The sequence below is a fragment of the Pleurodeles waltl genome, chromosome 7 (assembly GCF_031143425.1).
Source record: "Pleurodeles waltl isolate 20211129_DDA chromosome 7, aPleWal1.hap1.20221129, whole genome shotgun sequence".
Classification (NCBI taxonomy): Eukaryota; Metazoa; Chordata; class Amphibia; order Caudata; family Salamandridae; genus Pleurodeles; species Pleurodeles waltl.
In genome coordinates this window covers 1,468,680,106-1,468,696,215 of record NC_090446.1, presented here as the reverse complement: position 1 = coordinate 1,468,696,215, position 16,110 = coordinate 1,468,680,106, and the positions used below count along the sequence as shown (strand labels likewise).

Sequence of the window (16,110 nt, the reverse complement as noted above, 5' to 3'; positions counted from 1 at the left end):
CCCTGAAAGCAACCTTTTTCAGAAAAAGTACACCTCTCTAATCTTTCTGAAAACAGGAGACAGATGTTAAAGGAGGAAATCACAGAGGAGAAAATCGCTAAAGCCATTTCAGACATGCACTATAATAAACTTCCTGTAGATGACGGATAACGGATGATGGATATCCCACTGAATTTTATAAACTCACCACACAGCTCTTACTCCTTTGTTACATAAGATCTTTGGGGAAGCTGAAGAAAAGGGCAAGCTAGAGTACAATAAGCCAATAATAATCCACATACTGAAACTTGGCAAAGACCTAACCTGCTGTGCTAGTTATCACCCAATTTCATTATTAAATACAGAAGTGAAGATGCGAGCCAAAGTACCAGCAATTAGACTACAAATAGTGATCCCAGGTCTTGTTCATAAGTCACAGGTACGTTTTGTACCAGGCAGTTCCTCAAGAAACAACATGAGAATGCTGATGGAAATACTGTGGCAGGTGTGGGCATATATGGATGGAGAATTCATTATTTTCCCTGGATGCTGAAAAGGCATTTAACAAGGTCCAATGGGGCCATCGTTTCCACACACTGGAATGGGCAGGAATAGTCCCTAACTTCCTGGCCAAAGTAAGATTGCTCTATATAGCACTCTAGGCACACATTGAATGACGACACAACTCACAGACCTTTGCCATTGGATGAGGCACGAGTCAGGGCTCCCAGCTGTCCCCACTTTTATTCCTCCTTTCCTTAGAGCCCCTTGCAGAAGCCATACAGCAAAATAATTGAATAAAGGGCATTGAGACAACAGTGAGGCACAATAAGTTAATGCTTTGTTAGGATGTCACCCTCTTAACATTAAGTGACCCTGATGCCTCATTCCCAATCCTTATATCCACAGTTGATGCTTCCTCTGCATTTTATGGCTGCAAAATAAATAGAGAAAGAGATAAGGATTACCGATATCTATATACATGACCAACCAAGCCAGTAATAACTATTGGTTTACTTGCAAGACCTCCAAATTGAAATATCTGGACATACTGGTCAACAGGAGTCTATAGAGCATGGTGATGGACAGCTTGCAGCCTTTGATTGGGTAAATTCAGAAGGGTTTCCTTAGATGGCCCTCCCTCTAACTGTCACTGTGGGGCAGAATTTAAGCGGTAAAGATGGAGATGGCAGCTAGGCTTAACTACATCTTCGGAATGATGCTGTTCCCGATCTCTAACGGTCTGCTTCGTACCATAGGTATAACCAACAAAATATTTGTGCAGGAAAGCAGGAAACCCTGTCTTAAGCCATCAAAACTCCGTGCTGATACAAGATCAGGGGAATGGTGACTCACCAATATGTACCAGTATTAACTGTTGGAAGAGAGTGCTGAACAACCCACCTGGGTGGCCATGGAATGCCATGCAATACATTCATCACCTAGACTGAATATATACTACAACTCAAGATCAATGACTGTGCATCTGTGCTCCCAAGCAGTTAAGGAGATGTGACGGACTTGGGCAGCCTATTAGAAACTGTTAGGCATGTATAGCCATATTCACTAAGATGTGCCATGTTGTCCAGTGTCAGGTATTATTATAAATAAACAATAAATTATCAAGTGGGCTCAATGGGTGTAAACACTGTTAAGCCCTTTGATACTCTCTGCAAAGACAATAAGATGCCACCCTCATACCATTGGCCATATAGGCAGAGAACATACTGTCTGATCAGTAGACTAGGACATGGACCCATAGTTTTACCTGAATTGCCAATTCAGAAAAATGTGATAACGTGGGGAAGATCAAGAAGCACAATTCTAATATCCATCAGATCCTAGTTGATGCAGAACACTCCACCATCACAAGACATGAGATTAGGAAAGACAGGAAAATAAGACTCAAGATGGACTACTCTGACAAAGAGTACCATAATGGACTATCATGACCTTGTGCATACACTGTTGCCATGTAATTTGCTGGATTGATATTGGGGTTACATATGGCAGGCACTGCACAACTCCAGCCTACACCACTTTGAAGAAACAGCAAAACTATCTATTTGATATAAAGGACACCTCCTCCTATTGGAGGAGATGGATATTGTCTGCTCTTGTGGTGGCAAAAATGTGCACACTGTGACATTGGCGTTCTGCAAATGTACAAACACATCAGGAATGGATGGTTGAACTTTTCAGGATTGCCACATTTGAGAAGAAAATATATAAAATCCAGGACAACGTCTCCAAGTTAAAGGGTATTTGGTGCCCTTTTATTAACAGGGCAAGTCAACGGACAGGGGATCTTCAATTAGCTGCTCCTACATCTTAGATTCCTGTTGTGAGCAGAAAGATGCCCAGAAAACAGAATGGAAGAACAGGACACATACAGACAAGTATAGCAAGAGGCTGCTTTATTCTAAGACTGAGTCACTCACAGGGTTTGTCAAAAACACCTCACCATGCATGACACGACCACTCATAATAGCAGAGAAAATTATCTTCCCTTCTCTCTCTCTCTCTGACACCTGTGATCAGTAACGAATATGTGAGCTGTCTATATGGGTGGGTTGCCCACACAGCTCATTTAAGATGAGGACATTACGCTCTAGAATCTTTCTTTCCTCTTGGATCTTTTGATTTTCACCCAACCGCACATCAGTACCGCTGTTGTCATTCCCTCCCTCGTGTAACCCTTGATTGCTTTATGGAACAGCAGTTGTTATAAGAATACGACTTGATAAGAAATATTATCTTCTACGAGAGGTTGATGTTCATGTTAATAATGACCATGTTTATCACTGGGCAATGCCCTTTTCCTATTGTTACATGTGTGAAATATAAAAAAAGAAATGTTTAAAAAAAAAAAGCGAATGAATAGTGAATTTCTACACCTTTGCCTCGGGCTAGCTGACTGAAATCTATTGTCTCTTTTTTAGAACAATTTTGAAGGCCATGCAGCTGTGAGCTCCCATTGTGTGATGGCTGGGGTAAAAAGAGAACCCATATTATTAGGAAACGCTGGATCCTGATTTGTCCCCACTCCCTTAGAACCATAGGGAGTGGTACAGGTTATCGAAAATGGTGTTTTAATTGTGCATTTCTGAGCCAGTTAGATTCAGATGCCGCATTTTCTGCTCTCCGCAGACAAGGTTCCTTCTTATGTTGATCCCACTCAAAGAGCTAGGGCCAGATTTATAATCTGGAGGAAGGAGGACAGCTTCTTTCTCCACCAGTATGATGGAGAAAATTACTCCATTGCCTTGACGAAGACACCATGTGCTAGACTTACAAATGGCCATCAAGTAGGAGGTCATGTTTAAAGCTTAGCCAGAACCTGTGTCATTGCGGGTCCTGTCAATGCTTTTACCAGTTGGGTGCAGGACTCCGTCAACATGGCCTGCACCAAACTGTCTTCTTTTTCATTTTGAAAGTAAAATCCCAAAGCAGGATTTTATTTTGAAATCAAAGGCTCCTCTCAACATAGGAGCCCTCTCTCATGGCCAGGGGAGCATTTAGCAATTTTCACTGGCCCTTACCACCAGGGTTTTCCTGGTGGAGACGGGCAGGAAAAACTGACCTCTAATTCTACCCACTTAAATTATATGGGTGGAATTAGAGGACTACCTTCGATGGGCCTTACTCCACAGGGCCAACGGATGGCACGCCAACTTGATTTTGCCTTTGTTTTGCTGACAAGTTCTCCTCCTTTTCTCCAATTCTTTCTACTTCTTCATTTAGCATTAGGGAAATTCCCATCAGAGGAAACTGAAATTAACCCAATTTTCATATGACAACTTTAAGTAGTCTGTTTTTGTATTTGTTGTATTTGAATCACTTTGAATTACATTGACAGTCAACTTACATGATGATCTTTAGTTCGTGACCAATTTGATTTATTAAAATTTTTAACTTTGCTAACCTGTAAATAAGTCATTCGTAGTTTGCAAATCTACTATTTTCTGACATCCTTGTCGACCCTAATATGTGTCTATGTCATTGATATGTTGGATCCCAATGTCCATCTGCTCAAATGAAGATTGTACTTGAGTCTGCACAAAGTAACTGCACCGCTCAGTTCTCATCTGCAGTGCAACAGGAACCTTTGGTATATGCATTAACTTATGATTCTCGAAAATGAAAAGGAAAAAAAAAAAAACACTCTTACCTTGTGGCACTAATGAAAAGCCACTGGGAGGGGAGACAGAATGGGAGAACGAGAGGGTGTAGCAGAGAAAGAGAACTAGGAGGACATAGGAAAAAGAGGGGAAGTGATGGGGTGGGTGAATAAGTAACACAAACAAAAAGCAGTGTGGGGAAATTAGAGGGGATGGCAGGATGGGGAATGAGGAGAGAATAGGAGGATAAAATGTGCAGGGTGGCATGCCAGGCAGTAGAAATAACCTGTTAAATAGTGAGGATTCAGCTACCACTTACAAAATGCGAAAAAAGAGTATGCACCATCCTAATTTCCTCAACAATGCTGGGTTTTTTTGTGGAGGAAATTCTGCGAGTGGATTCTGCTCAGTTTTGCTCTGGACACCTAGTACGACCACACTATGGATTAGACCCTTTGGCCCATCAGTGTTGATCCTGATATGACTGATAATATGCTGAGGTTGCTCACTTCTTCACCCTGATAATATGACCCATAAAGATTCATAGATGGTGGCTCAGACCTCGCTCCCAGGCAGAAGCCTGTTCCATGGAAAGCAACCTACCAAGGATCCTACCAATCTGAAACAAACCTTGAAGAGAGATGACGTGACTAATTTATATGTGGAGAGCCTTGTGTTACTGTTAGGCAAAGGTGGGAGCGGAGGATGTGGTGTGGCAATTATTGGTGAAGAGGAGGAGGACGTGTGGCAGTTCATCAGCTCAGTTGGGTTGTCCTCCATAAACGCCGTGGAAGGGCCAGTACACAATATGATGCCCTGGGCAGGTGTCCAACGACCGAACGCACCGAGGAAGTGTAACACAAGTGGACAATTCCGAAATTGATCAAGCACCACATTTCAAAGTCCAGATTGTATGTTTTATCTTTTCTCCTTTAACACCAGAAACTTGAATCTCCCATCATATTCTTACTCCTTCCAATCACAAACGATTCTGATCTTTGATATACTTACAGTACTAATGTTGTATGTTTAAATATCACAACTAAGATCTTTAAAAAAAACTACCCTTAGGCCAGATGATGCTATTGCTCCAAACCAGACCAATTAGTACATCGTGAGGGGAGAGGCTTGGTGTTATCCTTCAAAATATTTCCTCTCTTTAACCTTTTACTTTAGTGCTACTAAGTGGCTCTTTTGCTTCTACAGGATGGTCTGCTGCTATGAATCATGTGTACTATGATCCTGTGCTTCACCATCATCTTCTGCCACTACATGCAACAATCACTTACCACACTCAGGCAAGGACTTGGGCAGTCTTACCCTCTTTGGAATCACCATCACTGAAGAGGATGCAATAGAAGGTTCCGATGACAGTGCCAAGACTCTACTAGATAGTCGCTGGCAGGGGAGCCAGTGTAACAGGGATTGTGCAAGAGAGGGCAGTCTCAGCAGCTCAGTACCTAAGTACCGGGGCCCTTGTCAGGAGGGCACTGCAGCTTGCACTGCAATTCAGGCTATTCCAGCCCCACAAAGTTATAAGAAGGGCTTGGGAGGCGGAATTTAGTAGTTTTAACCCATAATGTATACTTAGCAACTGTTGTCCAGTTTGTCATTAAATTACCCAAAACAACGCTATCATGTGACGGACTATCACAGGAGCCAGTGTAGACAACTAGGGCCCATATTTATATTTTTTTGCGCCGCATTTGCGTCGTTTTTTGACACAAAATTGTCGCAAATTTACAAAAAACAATTGTATTTTGGAAGTTTGCACTGCTTTTGCATCAAAAAGTGATGCAAATGTGGTGTTAAAAAAGTATAAATAAGGGCCTAAGTCCTGGTGCTGAGCACCAGAAACCACTAGCTCAAATTAAGCACTGCTGCAGATAGTATGTCAGAAACCATTGGCAAAGAGGCTCTTAACAAAAAAACACATATAATTGTCATGGCGCAGCTTATAAGCAACAATCTTGATTAACAGGGTAATATTGCACCTAATCTTTCAACTGTGCAAAAACTAAGCAACAGCAAATATAAACAATGCACTGTCGCAATTCATAATTACACTAATAAAAGGGCTAATGCTCAGTCTTGTACATAGGGTGCAGTCCTCGGTTTTCTACCCTGGTAAACTTCACATATTGAAAGAATATATGCAATATTTGCCATAGAAACTATACCAATAGAAAAGTTGTTTTTTTAGGATGAGCAGTCCAAGATCCATTACGCCACAGGTTATGGAAATGCTGAAAATTAAACTTCATAAAGCCTTCTTAATTTTGTGATTTGTAATTTTCTACAGTAATCAAGAGGATCCTCTTGTAGGGTAGGCAGACAATTATGAGAACATATCAGATTTGCAAGTCTTTGACATAAAGATTTCTCATTTTAACATCTTTCATTTTTGTCTTAATAGTGCCTGATTATATATGATCCTCATTCACTTTACCAGGATCCATAGCATTAAGTCATTATCTACAGAATGAAGTATTTATATGACCACTGACCACAACTCTTTTCTGTCTCATCATATAACATCACTGTAACAAATTGGATTATTATTTGCGGTGTGTGATTACCTACCTTAAGTAATAATCACAACCCTTTTCAGAGTGAACACTCAAAGTTACTAAATTAAACTGAGCACACCCCACTGGTAGCTATGTCACATAAAAGACAGCCTTGATTTAAGACAATGTGGGGGTTATTACAACTTTGGAGGAGGTGTTAATCCATCCCAAATGTGACGGATATACCACCAGCCGTATTACGAGTGCCATAGGATATAATGGACTCGTAATACGGCTGGTGGTATATCCGTCACTTTACCGTCACTTTTGGAACGGATTAACACCTCCTCCAAAGTTGTAATAACCCCCTGTGTGTTTATGCAGGGTCAAAACAGTAACACACAGTACTACAGTCAAAATGCAAAAAATAAAAATACCAAACTGGATGAGCATAATAGAGTAAAATGTAATAAACACAATGACATCAAAATGACAAGAATCCAATAAGGAGAAACGTAGTAATTATTTTTTCCAAGTTTTAAGTACAATTAGCTCCAAAAAGGAACAAAGCATCAGTGACAGGTAATGATGTGGTAGACAAGGAGCTGTGCTTGATTTGAGGCTGAGCGCATTGAGGGTGGGTCAAATATACCAACCAGGATCTCCTGGACAAAGATTTTCCCTGCTGATTTAGGTCCTGATTTAGAGTTTGACAGAGAGTGTTACTCAATCATAAATGTGACAGTCTTCCGCAGGTCTAGAAAGTGAGTGACTGGAGAATGCACATTTCTGTCTGGCACATGACTCCTGGCCCCTCCCTAATCAATAGGGTTAAACATCCCAAACCCTTACCTACCGACCTTCTCAGTGATTCCTGTTTGCTTTATTTCAAACATGCCCAAAATAGAATGTGTCAGGGCAAAGTCAAGAAGCCAAACGTTATCGGGCACACTCAACTCAGGATCCGAGGGTTGGGTGCATTCGAGAAGGGTGTACTAAGAAAATCCTAGCGACCGGCCACATCTAACACTAGAATCCAGGCAGACACTTTATCTGCAGCAAACCCAGAGACAGATGTCTGGTAGCACAAAAGCAGGGCCCTGCAGCATCCAGGCAAGAGATCCACAAAAACGGTCATGCCATCCTGTCATCTCCCTTTTCCCTTTTCCCTTTTCCATTTTTCCTTTTCCCTTTTCCCTTTAATGAGTGCCCAAGGGTTACATGTGTTTCAATAGACCTCTTAGGCAGGATTTGACACTGCATTGTCAAAAAGGATGGCCACAGCCCTCACTCTGAATATTATGCAGTGTTCAGAGAAGTCATCTCTGTCCATTAGAGTCAGCCTATTGTTTGCTCCTGGGAGACAGTTCACACCTATTTCATACCTATACAATGCAGAGGACAGTCTGAGAGCTGGCAGAGGCTTATGCTAATTAGCCTTTGGACAGTTTGGTCAGATAAAGTGTAACTTCTAAAAGTTACTCTTCCTTAATATTGATTAAAAACGATGACTTCACCATTGAATCGGATTTTAATAAATATCTCGTCCCATTCCTGAGATGCAGTATTAGTATTTTAGTCTGTACTCTGTTTTTTTCACATGGGACAGCTCATCCTGCCACAGTGAGAATAGCTTTTGGACCTTCTCATTCTAGCAACATCATAATATTAATTTTCCACATGTCCCACTTTTTAATACTATGCACCCTACCTTGTGGGCCTCAGGACTTACACAGAGGTGACATAATATTTAACAAGGGAGGGTTTTAACTTTCAAAAAGGGTTGCACTGCAGCAGTCAGGCTACACAGGGCATGCCTGAAGGCATGTTTACTTTGCCACTGTAGTGTCTGGCTCAACAGGTACTGTAGTCCATGAGTGGCAGTGAGCTTTCAGGTCCCGGGTACACTTTTTACACCATACTAGGGACTTATAGGAAAATTAAAGTTAACAAGTAGGAATAGGCCAATTCAACCATGTTTAAAGGGACAGCACAGGCACTGTTCTACTGGATAGCAGGAGTAAAGTGCACAGAGTTTCAAATCCAGCAAATGAAAATAGAGTCCAGCAGAGACAAAAAAATCCAGAGTGACCATGCAGAAAAGGTATATTTACTGTATGAAAGGCAAAGGATCCCAGGACTGTTCTGGATAGCAAAGAAAACCAAAGAGTATCATCCATATGACTACTCTTGATTAATGCCTAATACATATCATATCGTTTACTAACACACAAATGACAATTATATTGAGCTTGAGCTGACTCTCTGTTTAGATTATCATTCTTCTTAATATACTTCCATCCAAGCGGCCTGTGCTAAAAGTCATAGTTTGCCTTTTTGGCCTTGATAATTGTTGAAATAATTTTAAATTCAGCATTGCTCCCAGTTATTATCAGCTCAGTACGAGCCTGAAGCCGAGTGTGGGTTGTCATCCTAGGTGAAGCCATAACAGGGACTTACTTTGTTTCTTCTGCTGAAAAATTATTCAGCCTCATCTGGCCATTGACCTCCCATGTTCTGCCTGGGAACTCAGCACAGTAAACACTGATAGAGTATGCTCAACCATCCCTGTGCCTGAATTGTACCCTGAGTTGTTGGCCTATTTACACAACTGTTACTGCAACCACCTGCAGGGGGATGTCTGGGGACCCCAATTCTCCAAAGAATGGGACTGCCATCAGTGGTGCACTGTCTGTGCGCCATATCTAGTTTCTCACAAGAACTTCTTAGCACATGTCTTTGCACTGGTGTGAGCCCAAAGACAACACTTTCCCTCATTTGTAAAGGATTGTGCCCCATTGGCCCAAAGGAGTTTAGCCAGAGAAGTCTGTATTATAGAAGAGGCCATGCAAGCATCTGCAACCTCCTCTAGAATACTAAAATACCCAAGGATATAAACACCTGGAGCACCCTTTGAAGCAGTTACTATAATAAAGCCCCTAGAGTCAAATTATTCACCCAGAGCACTGCCCCGATCTGCACCGTTGTGAAACTTTAAGAGGTTGTGGCTGGTGCAGACCTGGACAGTGTGCATTTTTGTATACATTAATTTGCTGTCTCAGTAGTGCATTATTGAGTGGTGAACTGGCCCTTTGGAGCAGCTGGTCTGCCTTTCACTGAAGACAACAACCAGACCTGCCTTCCAAAGACAGGACAAAAATCCAGCTGTAGGCATACACAGTGAGTGACTGCACCTGCAGCAAATTTGCGGCTTCACTGTAAACAGTGCATTAGTGAAAGATAGACTAGCTGTTTGAAACCCTCAGCCTGACTTTCACTCAACCAGACACTTAGTCATAGTTAAAAGATGGGCAGGCATCACTTGCTGGTAGATTCTGTAAATTACTGCACCTGCCTGTAGGGAGATTTCTAAGAGATCTCTGAGACACCAGTGCTTTGCTCAGAAGAAGTGCTCAAGGGGGGAGGGTCTTCACCTTCTTTGTGCCACCTTTCTGTGGTACAGTCAATGTACTACCCAACAGCTCCTTTGCCTCTGTGCACACTTCAGTAATGTGGCATGTGCACAAACACAAATGATGATTACCTTATTTATATAGGGTCATGGCCCCACACAAACGAGGAATCCTCTCCGCTTGTGATCATGCTAAGACAAAATTTGTGCAAGAGTGATCTGTATCATAGAAGAGGCTGCACAAGCATCTTCAGTCCATTCTATAATACCAATGTACCTCACAGGCACAAAAAGTGGGCAGAAAAACCTGTTTAACTCCCAGGGATTTTTGATATACAGAACCTGGAGTGCATGCAGTGTCCCATTCCAGGTCTTTTTCACTTCCTTTACTTGGGATAGAATCTAATGCCAGCTAAGAGGCCATTTTAGAGACCACCATGACTGACCAGTACAATTTTTTGTTAGCATGAGGACCTATGGTCACTGTAGTCTACTGAGTCCAAATATTTCAGTTGGCTAGATCATGGTGTGGTGGACAGGCTCATGCTTGATAGAAAAAAGCTGACGATTTGTTTTTTATTGAAATACTCCAACAAGTATTTTGTAGTGCAGATTATTTGGATAGGAAGCCAGGCCTTGCACTTGGATTGATTGTCTCCCAGGCTTCACTAAGAAAGCAAGAAGTTTCAGTTCACTGGGCAAGCTCTTAGTGCTTCCATTCTCTACATATGTTTGAATTAGCGCTCTGCTTCTCTCCAAAGAATTTAGATGTAGAGCAGAAAGAGATGATCCACTCAGAAAAGTCCCTTTTACGTCACAGACTTAGTTCACTAGGATGTCCGGTTTGGCCAAGCAGTAAGATGACTCAAGGAGAGTCTGACTGCAATGGCTCTCAATAGAGTGCAAAGGGTGGCTGGTTCTCCCTCTGATGGCCAGTAAGTGTTTCTACCTGTGATGGCCTATAAGTGAGAGTTCACTGTTTATGATACACCCAGTGGTCATCACTATGTGTGAATCTGTCACTGGTGATCAGTTTGTGATCTACATGTGAAGGCCAGTAAATGTGTGACTTCGTAATGGTCAAGGTGTATGAGTCTCTTTAGGATTATCAGTTTTTATTTTCACTATGAAGGCTGATGCATGCTGACACTCTAATTGATTTTCAATGGGAGTGAATCTCTCTTTGATGTTGTATGTATGAGATTCTCCCTGTGGTGGTGAGTGTGTGATATTTTTCCTGTAGTGGTAAGTGTGTGATTCTTTACGTGGTGGTAAGTGTTTGATTTTCTTTGTGGTGATGAGTGTGTGGTTCTTCCTTTCAGTGGTGAGTGTGTGATTCTCCATGCGGGGCTCAGTGTTGTGGGTTTCACTGTGGTGTAGTGGTGAGTGTATGATTCTTCCTGAGGTGGTACATGTGTGATCATTATGCAGTGGTGAGTGTGTAATTCTCCCTTTGGTGTTCAATGTTTACTTCTCTCTGTGCCAGTGTGTGTGGCTCTCCCTGAAGTGGTGTGTGTAATTTTTACATTTGTGTGCAGGGTGTGATTTTCTCTGTGGTGGTGACTCTGTAATTCTTCCTGCAATAATGAAAGTTTGCTTCTTTTTGCTGTGGTGAGTGTGTATACCTGGTCATTGGGGGAGTATGTTTCTCCACATGGTGGTGACTGTGGTATTCTCCCAGTAGTGGCAAGTATATGTGTCGAACCCCTTTGAGAGGACCATGGGGCAAGCCGGATCTACTGGGCCCAACCGTGGTGGTTGAGGCCTTTTGCCCCCTCATGTCCTGGGGCCTGGTTTACTATTGGCTTAGGTCAATCGGGCCATGCACCCTTTCAGCACGTGACTCTAATTGGTAGTGCAGGTCAGGCAGTCTAAGACTTTCAGGGAGTAAGCAGATGTAGATTGAGCGCAGATTCAAGAATCAAAGTACATCCAGCAACCACAATAAATGTGGATCAGATACTTGCTTTTAAGTAAAAGTAGTATTTATATACAAGCACAAAGTGAAATATGGCATTACACAAATAATATACACAGTGTTCTTAAAGCTAGCATTACCCGGGTCAGCTCTTGAGTTCCACTTCCCCTTTTAAGGATTGCAGTTATTCCCCATTCACATGAGGCAACACACCAGCTAAGCCCCGCTAATGAGTTCCTGTCTTAGAAGTTCCAGATTGGCTTTTGGAAAGCCAACGTGTCCTTGCCCCATAGCGCTTAAGTCAGTTCCCCCAGGATTCCAGCAGCTTGGCTTTCAGCCTTAACCCGATCCTGCTGGAGAGGGAGTTTGGAGAGTCCGAGCATGTGTCAGCAGCCTGTTGATGAGCAGAAGACTGGATGCTGTGGTTGAGGTTATTGACATCCATGGTGATCCTCCAGTCCTCAGTGCTGGACTAGAAACCCAAAGCAGCCCTGGTAATTTTGTCAGACCAGCCCCTGGGTTGGGAGGGTGGGTGGGCAGGTGCGGGAGTATGAAGCACTGCTGCTTATGTTATTTTGTTACTGGGGACCCATATTGCAGCACTGCTGCAAACCCAACCCCCAGTAACAAACCCGGCCTCCACCTCTGAGAAACTGGCCTCCACCCTTCCAACCCACTGAGAAAATGCCAGATGCCCACCTCAGCCAGTCCAGCCCTGCCAGCCCCGTAGTAAGCCTTCTTAAGATCGGTGGTAGGTTCTTGGTACTTTGGGTCCGGGTGGTTGGATCGATGTTCTTCTTTCACTGATCACAACCCACAACTTCTTCAAGGTTGCCCCCGCTCTGAGAGCGACAGCCCTCTGTCCTTGCTTGCTAAGGCCCACACTGGCAAACGGGGCAACAGCCCCATCAGGTTACTGCCCTGAACAAGGCAACGACCCTTCCCTCAGCACAGTGGTACCACAGCACAACAGCCCTTAATGTTCACCACGGCCCTCACCTGGCATCGGGGTCTCGTACAATTCACTCATGGTGGTGTCCCTCTTCAGGCCACAACACTGATGAGGTCAATGACCCTTATCTTCCTCACAGTGCAGTAACAGCCCTTAAGATTCACTGCGGTCCCCACGCGGCATAGCGGGGGATCATGGACCACACACTTAAAACAATATCACTCTTTCAGTCACAACACTGCACTGGGTGACAGCTCTATAGTCCTCATGGTGCTGCACCAGGTCAATGGCCCATAGGATTCCCTGCAGCGTCCACCTGGCATATTGGGTCATGAACAACTCACGCAGGTGGAAGGCCCAATTGGTGCAGAAGTCCTAATAGACCAGAATCTCACACTCCTGGAATATACTCAGCAGGATTCCCTATGGACCTCACTACCTCCTGGCAGCCTCCTTTGCCTCACCTTTCCAATTTGAACTGACTATTACTCTGTTTTGTCATTTCTCCAAAGAGCAGTCCATCACAGCACCAGTGTCTCAAAACTGTTTTGCCCTAAAATACAGGCCACAAGAGTGACTAGAGGATCACACCTGAATATCAGCCTCACTGATACATGTTTATCAGAAGGTTACAAAGGCCCCCAGTTCTACTCTTCATGATTCAGTTATGCCCCATCTCCTTCCTAAGATTTATCAAGGCCCTTTGACCAATGACCTCTTTCAGAATAAAACAGCACTTTTCAAGTGTACTGAAGAGCTTGGCTCTTCCCTCCTCCTGCACGTGTGTGTTGCCAACCATCTATCAGAAATACGCAATCCAAAGATCTGTTTGGGGCGCTCCTCCAACTCGCCATGCTTTTCCAACAAGGCCCTCGGTCTCTCAAAATGGAAACTACAGGCTTCCATGTAATGTGCCCTTCACAAGTACACACGAAAAACAAGTTTATGCTGTTTATCGTACCACTTCACAGGTACACATACAACCCTGCGCTCTCACTCAGACACATGCTGACTTTCATGTATTGCACCACTCACAAGTGAACGTTCATCTCAGTGCACAGGCGCAGAGATGCACTAACTTGTGTGTATTGCATCACTCACAGGTACACATATATTCCAAAACACAGACGTGCACTGACTGTGTAGCACTACATCCATCCTGACGTAGACCAAGGGTAAGTTAAGCACAGAAGCTCAACGTTACATGAGTTGGACAGTAGGCCCCACTGCTGTGACACAGGTAAAAAAAATCTGTATACTCCACTACTCTCATTATAACTTATGACACTGTATGCTGCCACCACCACACTTGTGCTACTTAACTCGAGGTGAAGGCCGCAGCCTTCCACCATATGAGGGTAGTACGTTGAGCGCCAAGCCTGGTCTAAGCAAGGACACAGTAACTGAGACAGGCCAAAATCATGGCACACACACATGATCTGCGTTCACCTATAACCAAAAACCAGCACAAGGGATTCCAATTGGACAGCAGCCGGGGACACTCAGGGCAATAGTACACGTCCATTACAGTGCAAAGGACTTTTCCATCCCAACAATGTGATTCTTCCCTGCATTGATGGGTCATTGATTCTCTCTGCATTGTTCTGTGTGTGTAATACTCGCTGCGGTGCTGCGTGTGCAATTCTCAGTGTAATTTTCAGTTTGTAGCTCTCTCTGTGTTGATGAGTGTGTGGCTCTCAATGTGGTGGTTAGTGTTTGATTGTCTGTAGTGGTGAATGTGTGAGAACTTTCTTACGGTCGTAAGTCTGCGATTCTTTCCGTGGTGATGAGTGTTTGGTCGGATCCCATCTGCAAGGGTGAATGTTTGTTTCTCTCTGTTGCGGTGGTTCTGTGTTTTTTCCATTTGTGTGATTCTCCCTGTAATGCTGAATATGTGATTCTCTCTGTGGTGGTGAGTGTGTTTCTCTTAGTGATAGCGAGTGTGTGAGTCTCACAGACTTGGGAAGTAAGTCCGCACAGCAGAGTTTTGTGCATGTGATTATCACTGCAGTGCTGAGTGTGCAATTCTCACTGTGATTGTGACGGATATTCTGCAGTGTTGAGTGTGTGATTTTTCCAGCAGTGGTCAATGTGTGCTTCTTCCTGTGGTGGTCAGTGTGTGATTATTTCTGCAGTGCTCATTGTGGGTGTACCTTCCCGCTCCTCTGTGATCAGTGTGTGATTCTGGCTGTGGTGAGTAGGTGCTCTCTCTACAGTCGCGGGTATGTGAATTTCAGTGCGATATTCAGTGCGTTAATCTCTCTGCAGTAGTAAGCATGTGATTCTCCGTGTGGTGGTGAGCGCGTGATTTCCTCTTCGGTGTTCATTGCGCGCGTGTGTGTGTGATTTCTCTCTAAAGCGTGTGTTTGATTCTCCATGTGGTGGTGTGTGTTTCTCCTTGCAGTGTTTATGTTGCAGTAGCGCATCTCCTCAGCATAAGTGGCATAACCTCTCTTTTAAGCCTAAATGGATTCACATGCCCAGCAGGACGTACCTTCTTGGAGTAGACCAGGGCCCCGAGGCCGATGGGCGGGCAGCATAAGAGCATGGTGAGGATGGAATACAGCAGGTGGGGCTCCTCTAGGCCCGGCGATGAGTCTACTGGGGCGTCGCTCTCCTTGGAGTTTCCTGCGCCCCAAGGGGGACTCTGAGCCGGTTTCTGCGGCCCACCAGACACTGTATAATCGTTGCTAACCGCCGATGACTCCATGCTGTCAGATTTGCCACTCGAAGCGCAGAGATCTGCTTCACATTCGGGTTTCAGGTCCTGTAGACCTTCTAACCTCTTGTTTACTCCGCAGGACGTTGTGTGCTCACAGCACCTCTGCCTTCCAGAGGCTCATGGGACAGGAAGAGAGTAATGCTAACTCCTGTTAAATCTGCAAGTACCTCTATTTGCATCCCTTTGTTGTAAAATTCCAAAAACACCTGTGTCGCGTTAGAACTTGTTGAGCAGGTACGCGTTGGCTGAGGGGAGGGGGGCCCTCACTGACATTTTGCACAGTTCCAAATGGCAGTGATCTGTGTAAGGGAAAACTGGACTGACCTCCTGCAGTGCCAGGGCAACAAGTCCCAGGATGCAAAGAAGTAAACTAACTGCTTATGCAGGGACCTGGGAAAACATGAGAGTAAGAAGTCCTATGTTTCTAAACAGGGAAAATCAAGACTACACGTTCCACAATGCAAAGCAGAAACTTGGAGTGGAAAGAGAATTACTG

The 16,110-nt window shown here is 43.9% G+C and overlaps 1 protein-coding gene across 1 annotated transcript in view; it reads right to left on the bottom strand.

Annotated features, from left to right (window-relative positions):
* Positions 1-15,735, bottom strand: part of LOC138247438 (transmembrane protein 91-like) — an 81,977-nt gene extending 66,242 nt beyond the window's left edge. Inside the window, exon 1 of the mRNA XM_069202066.1 lies at positions 15,387-15,735. Within this exon, the coding sequence (XP_069058167.1) occupies positions 15,387-15,602 (216 nt within the window). The 5' untranslated portion in view covers positions 15,603-15,735. The remainder of the gene's footprint in view (positions 1-15,386) is intronic.
* Positions 15,736-16,110: the final 375 nt, after the last annotated feature.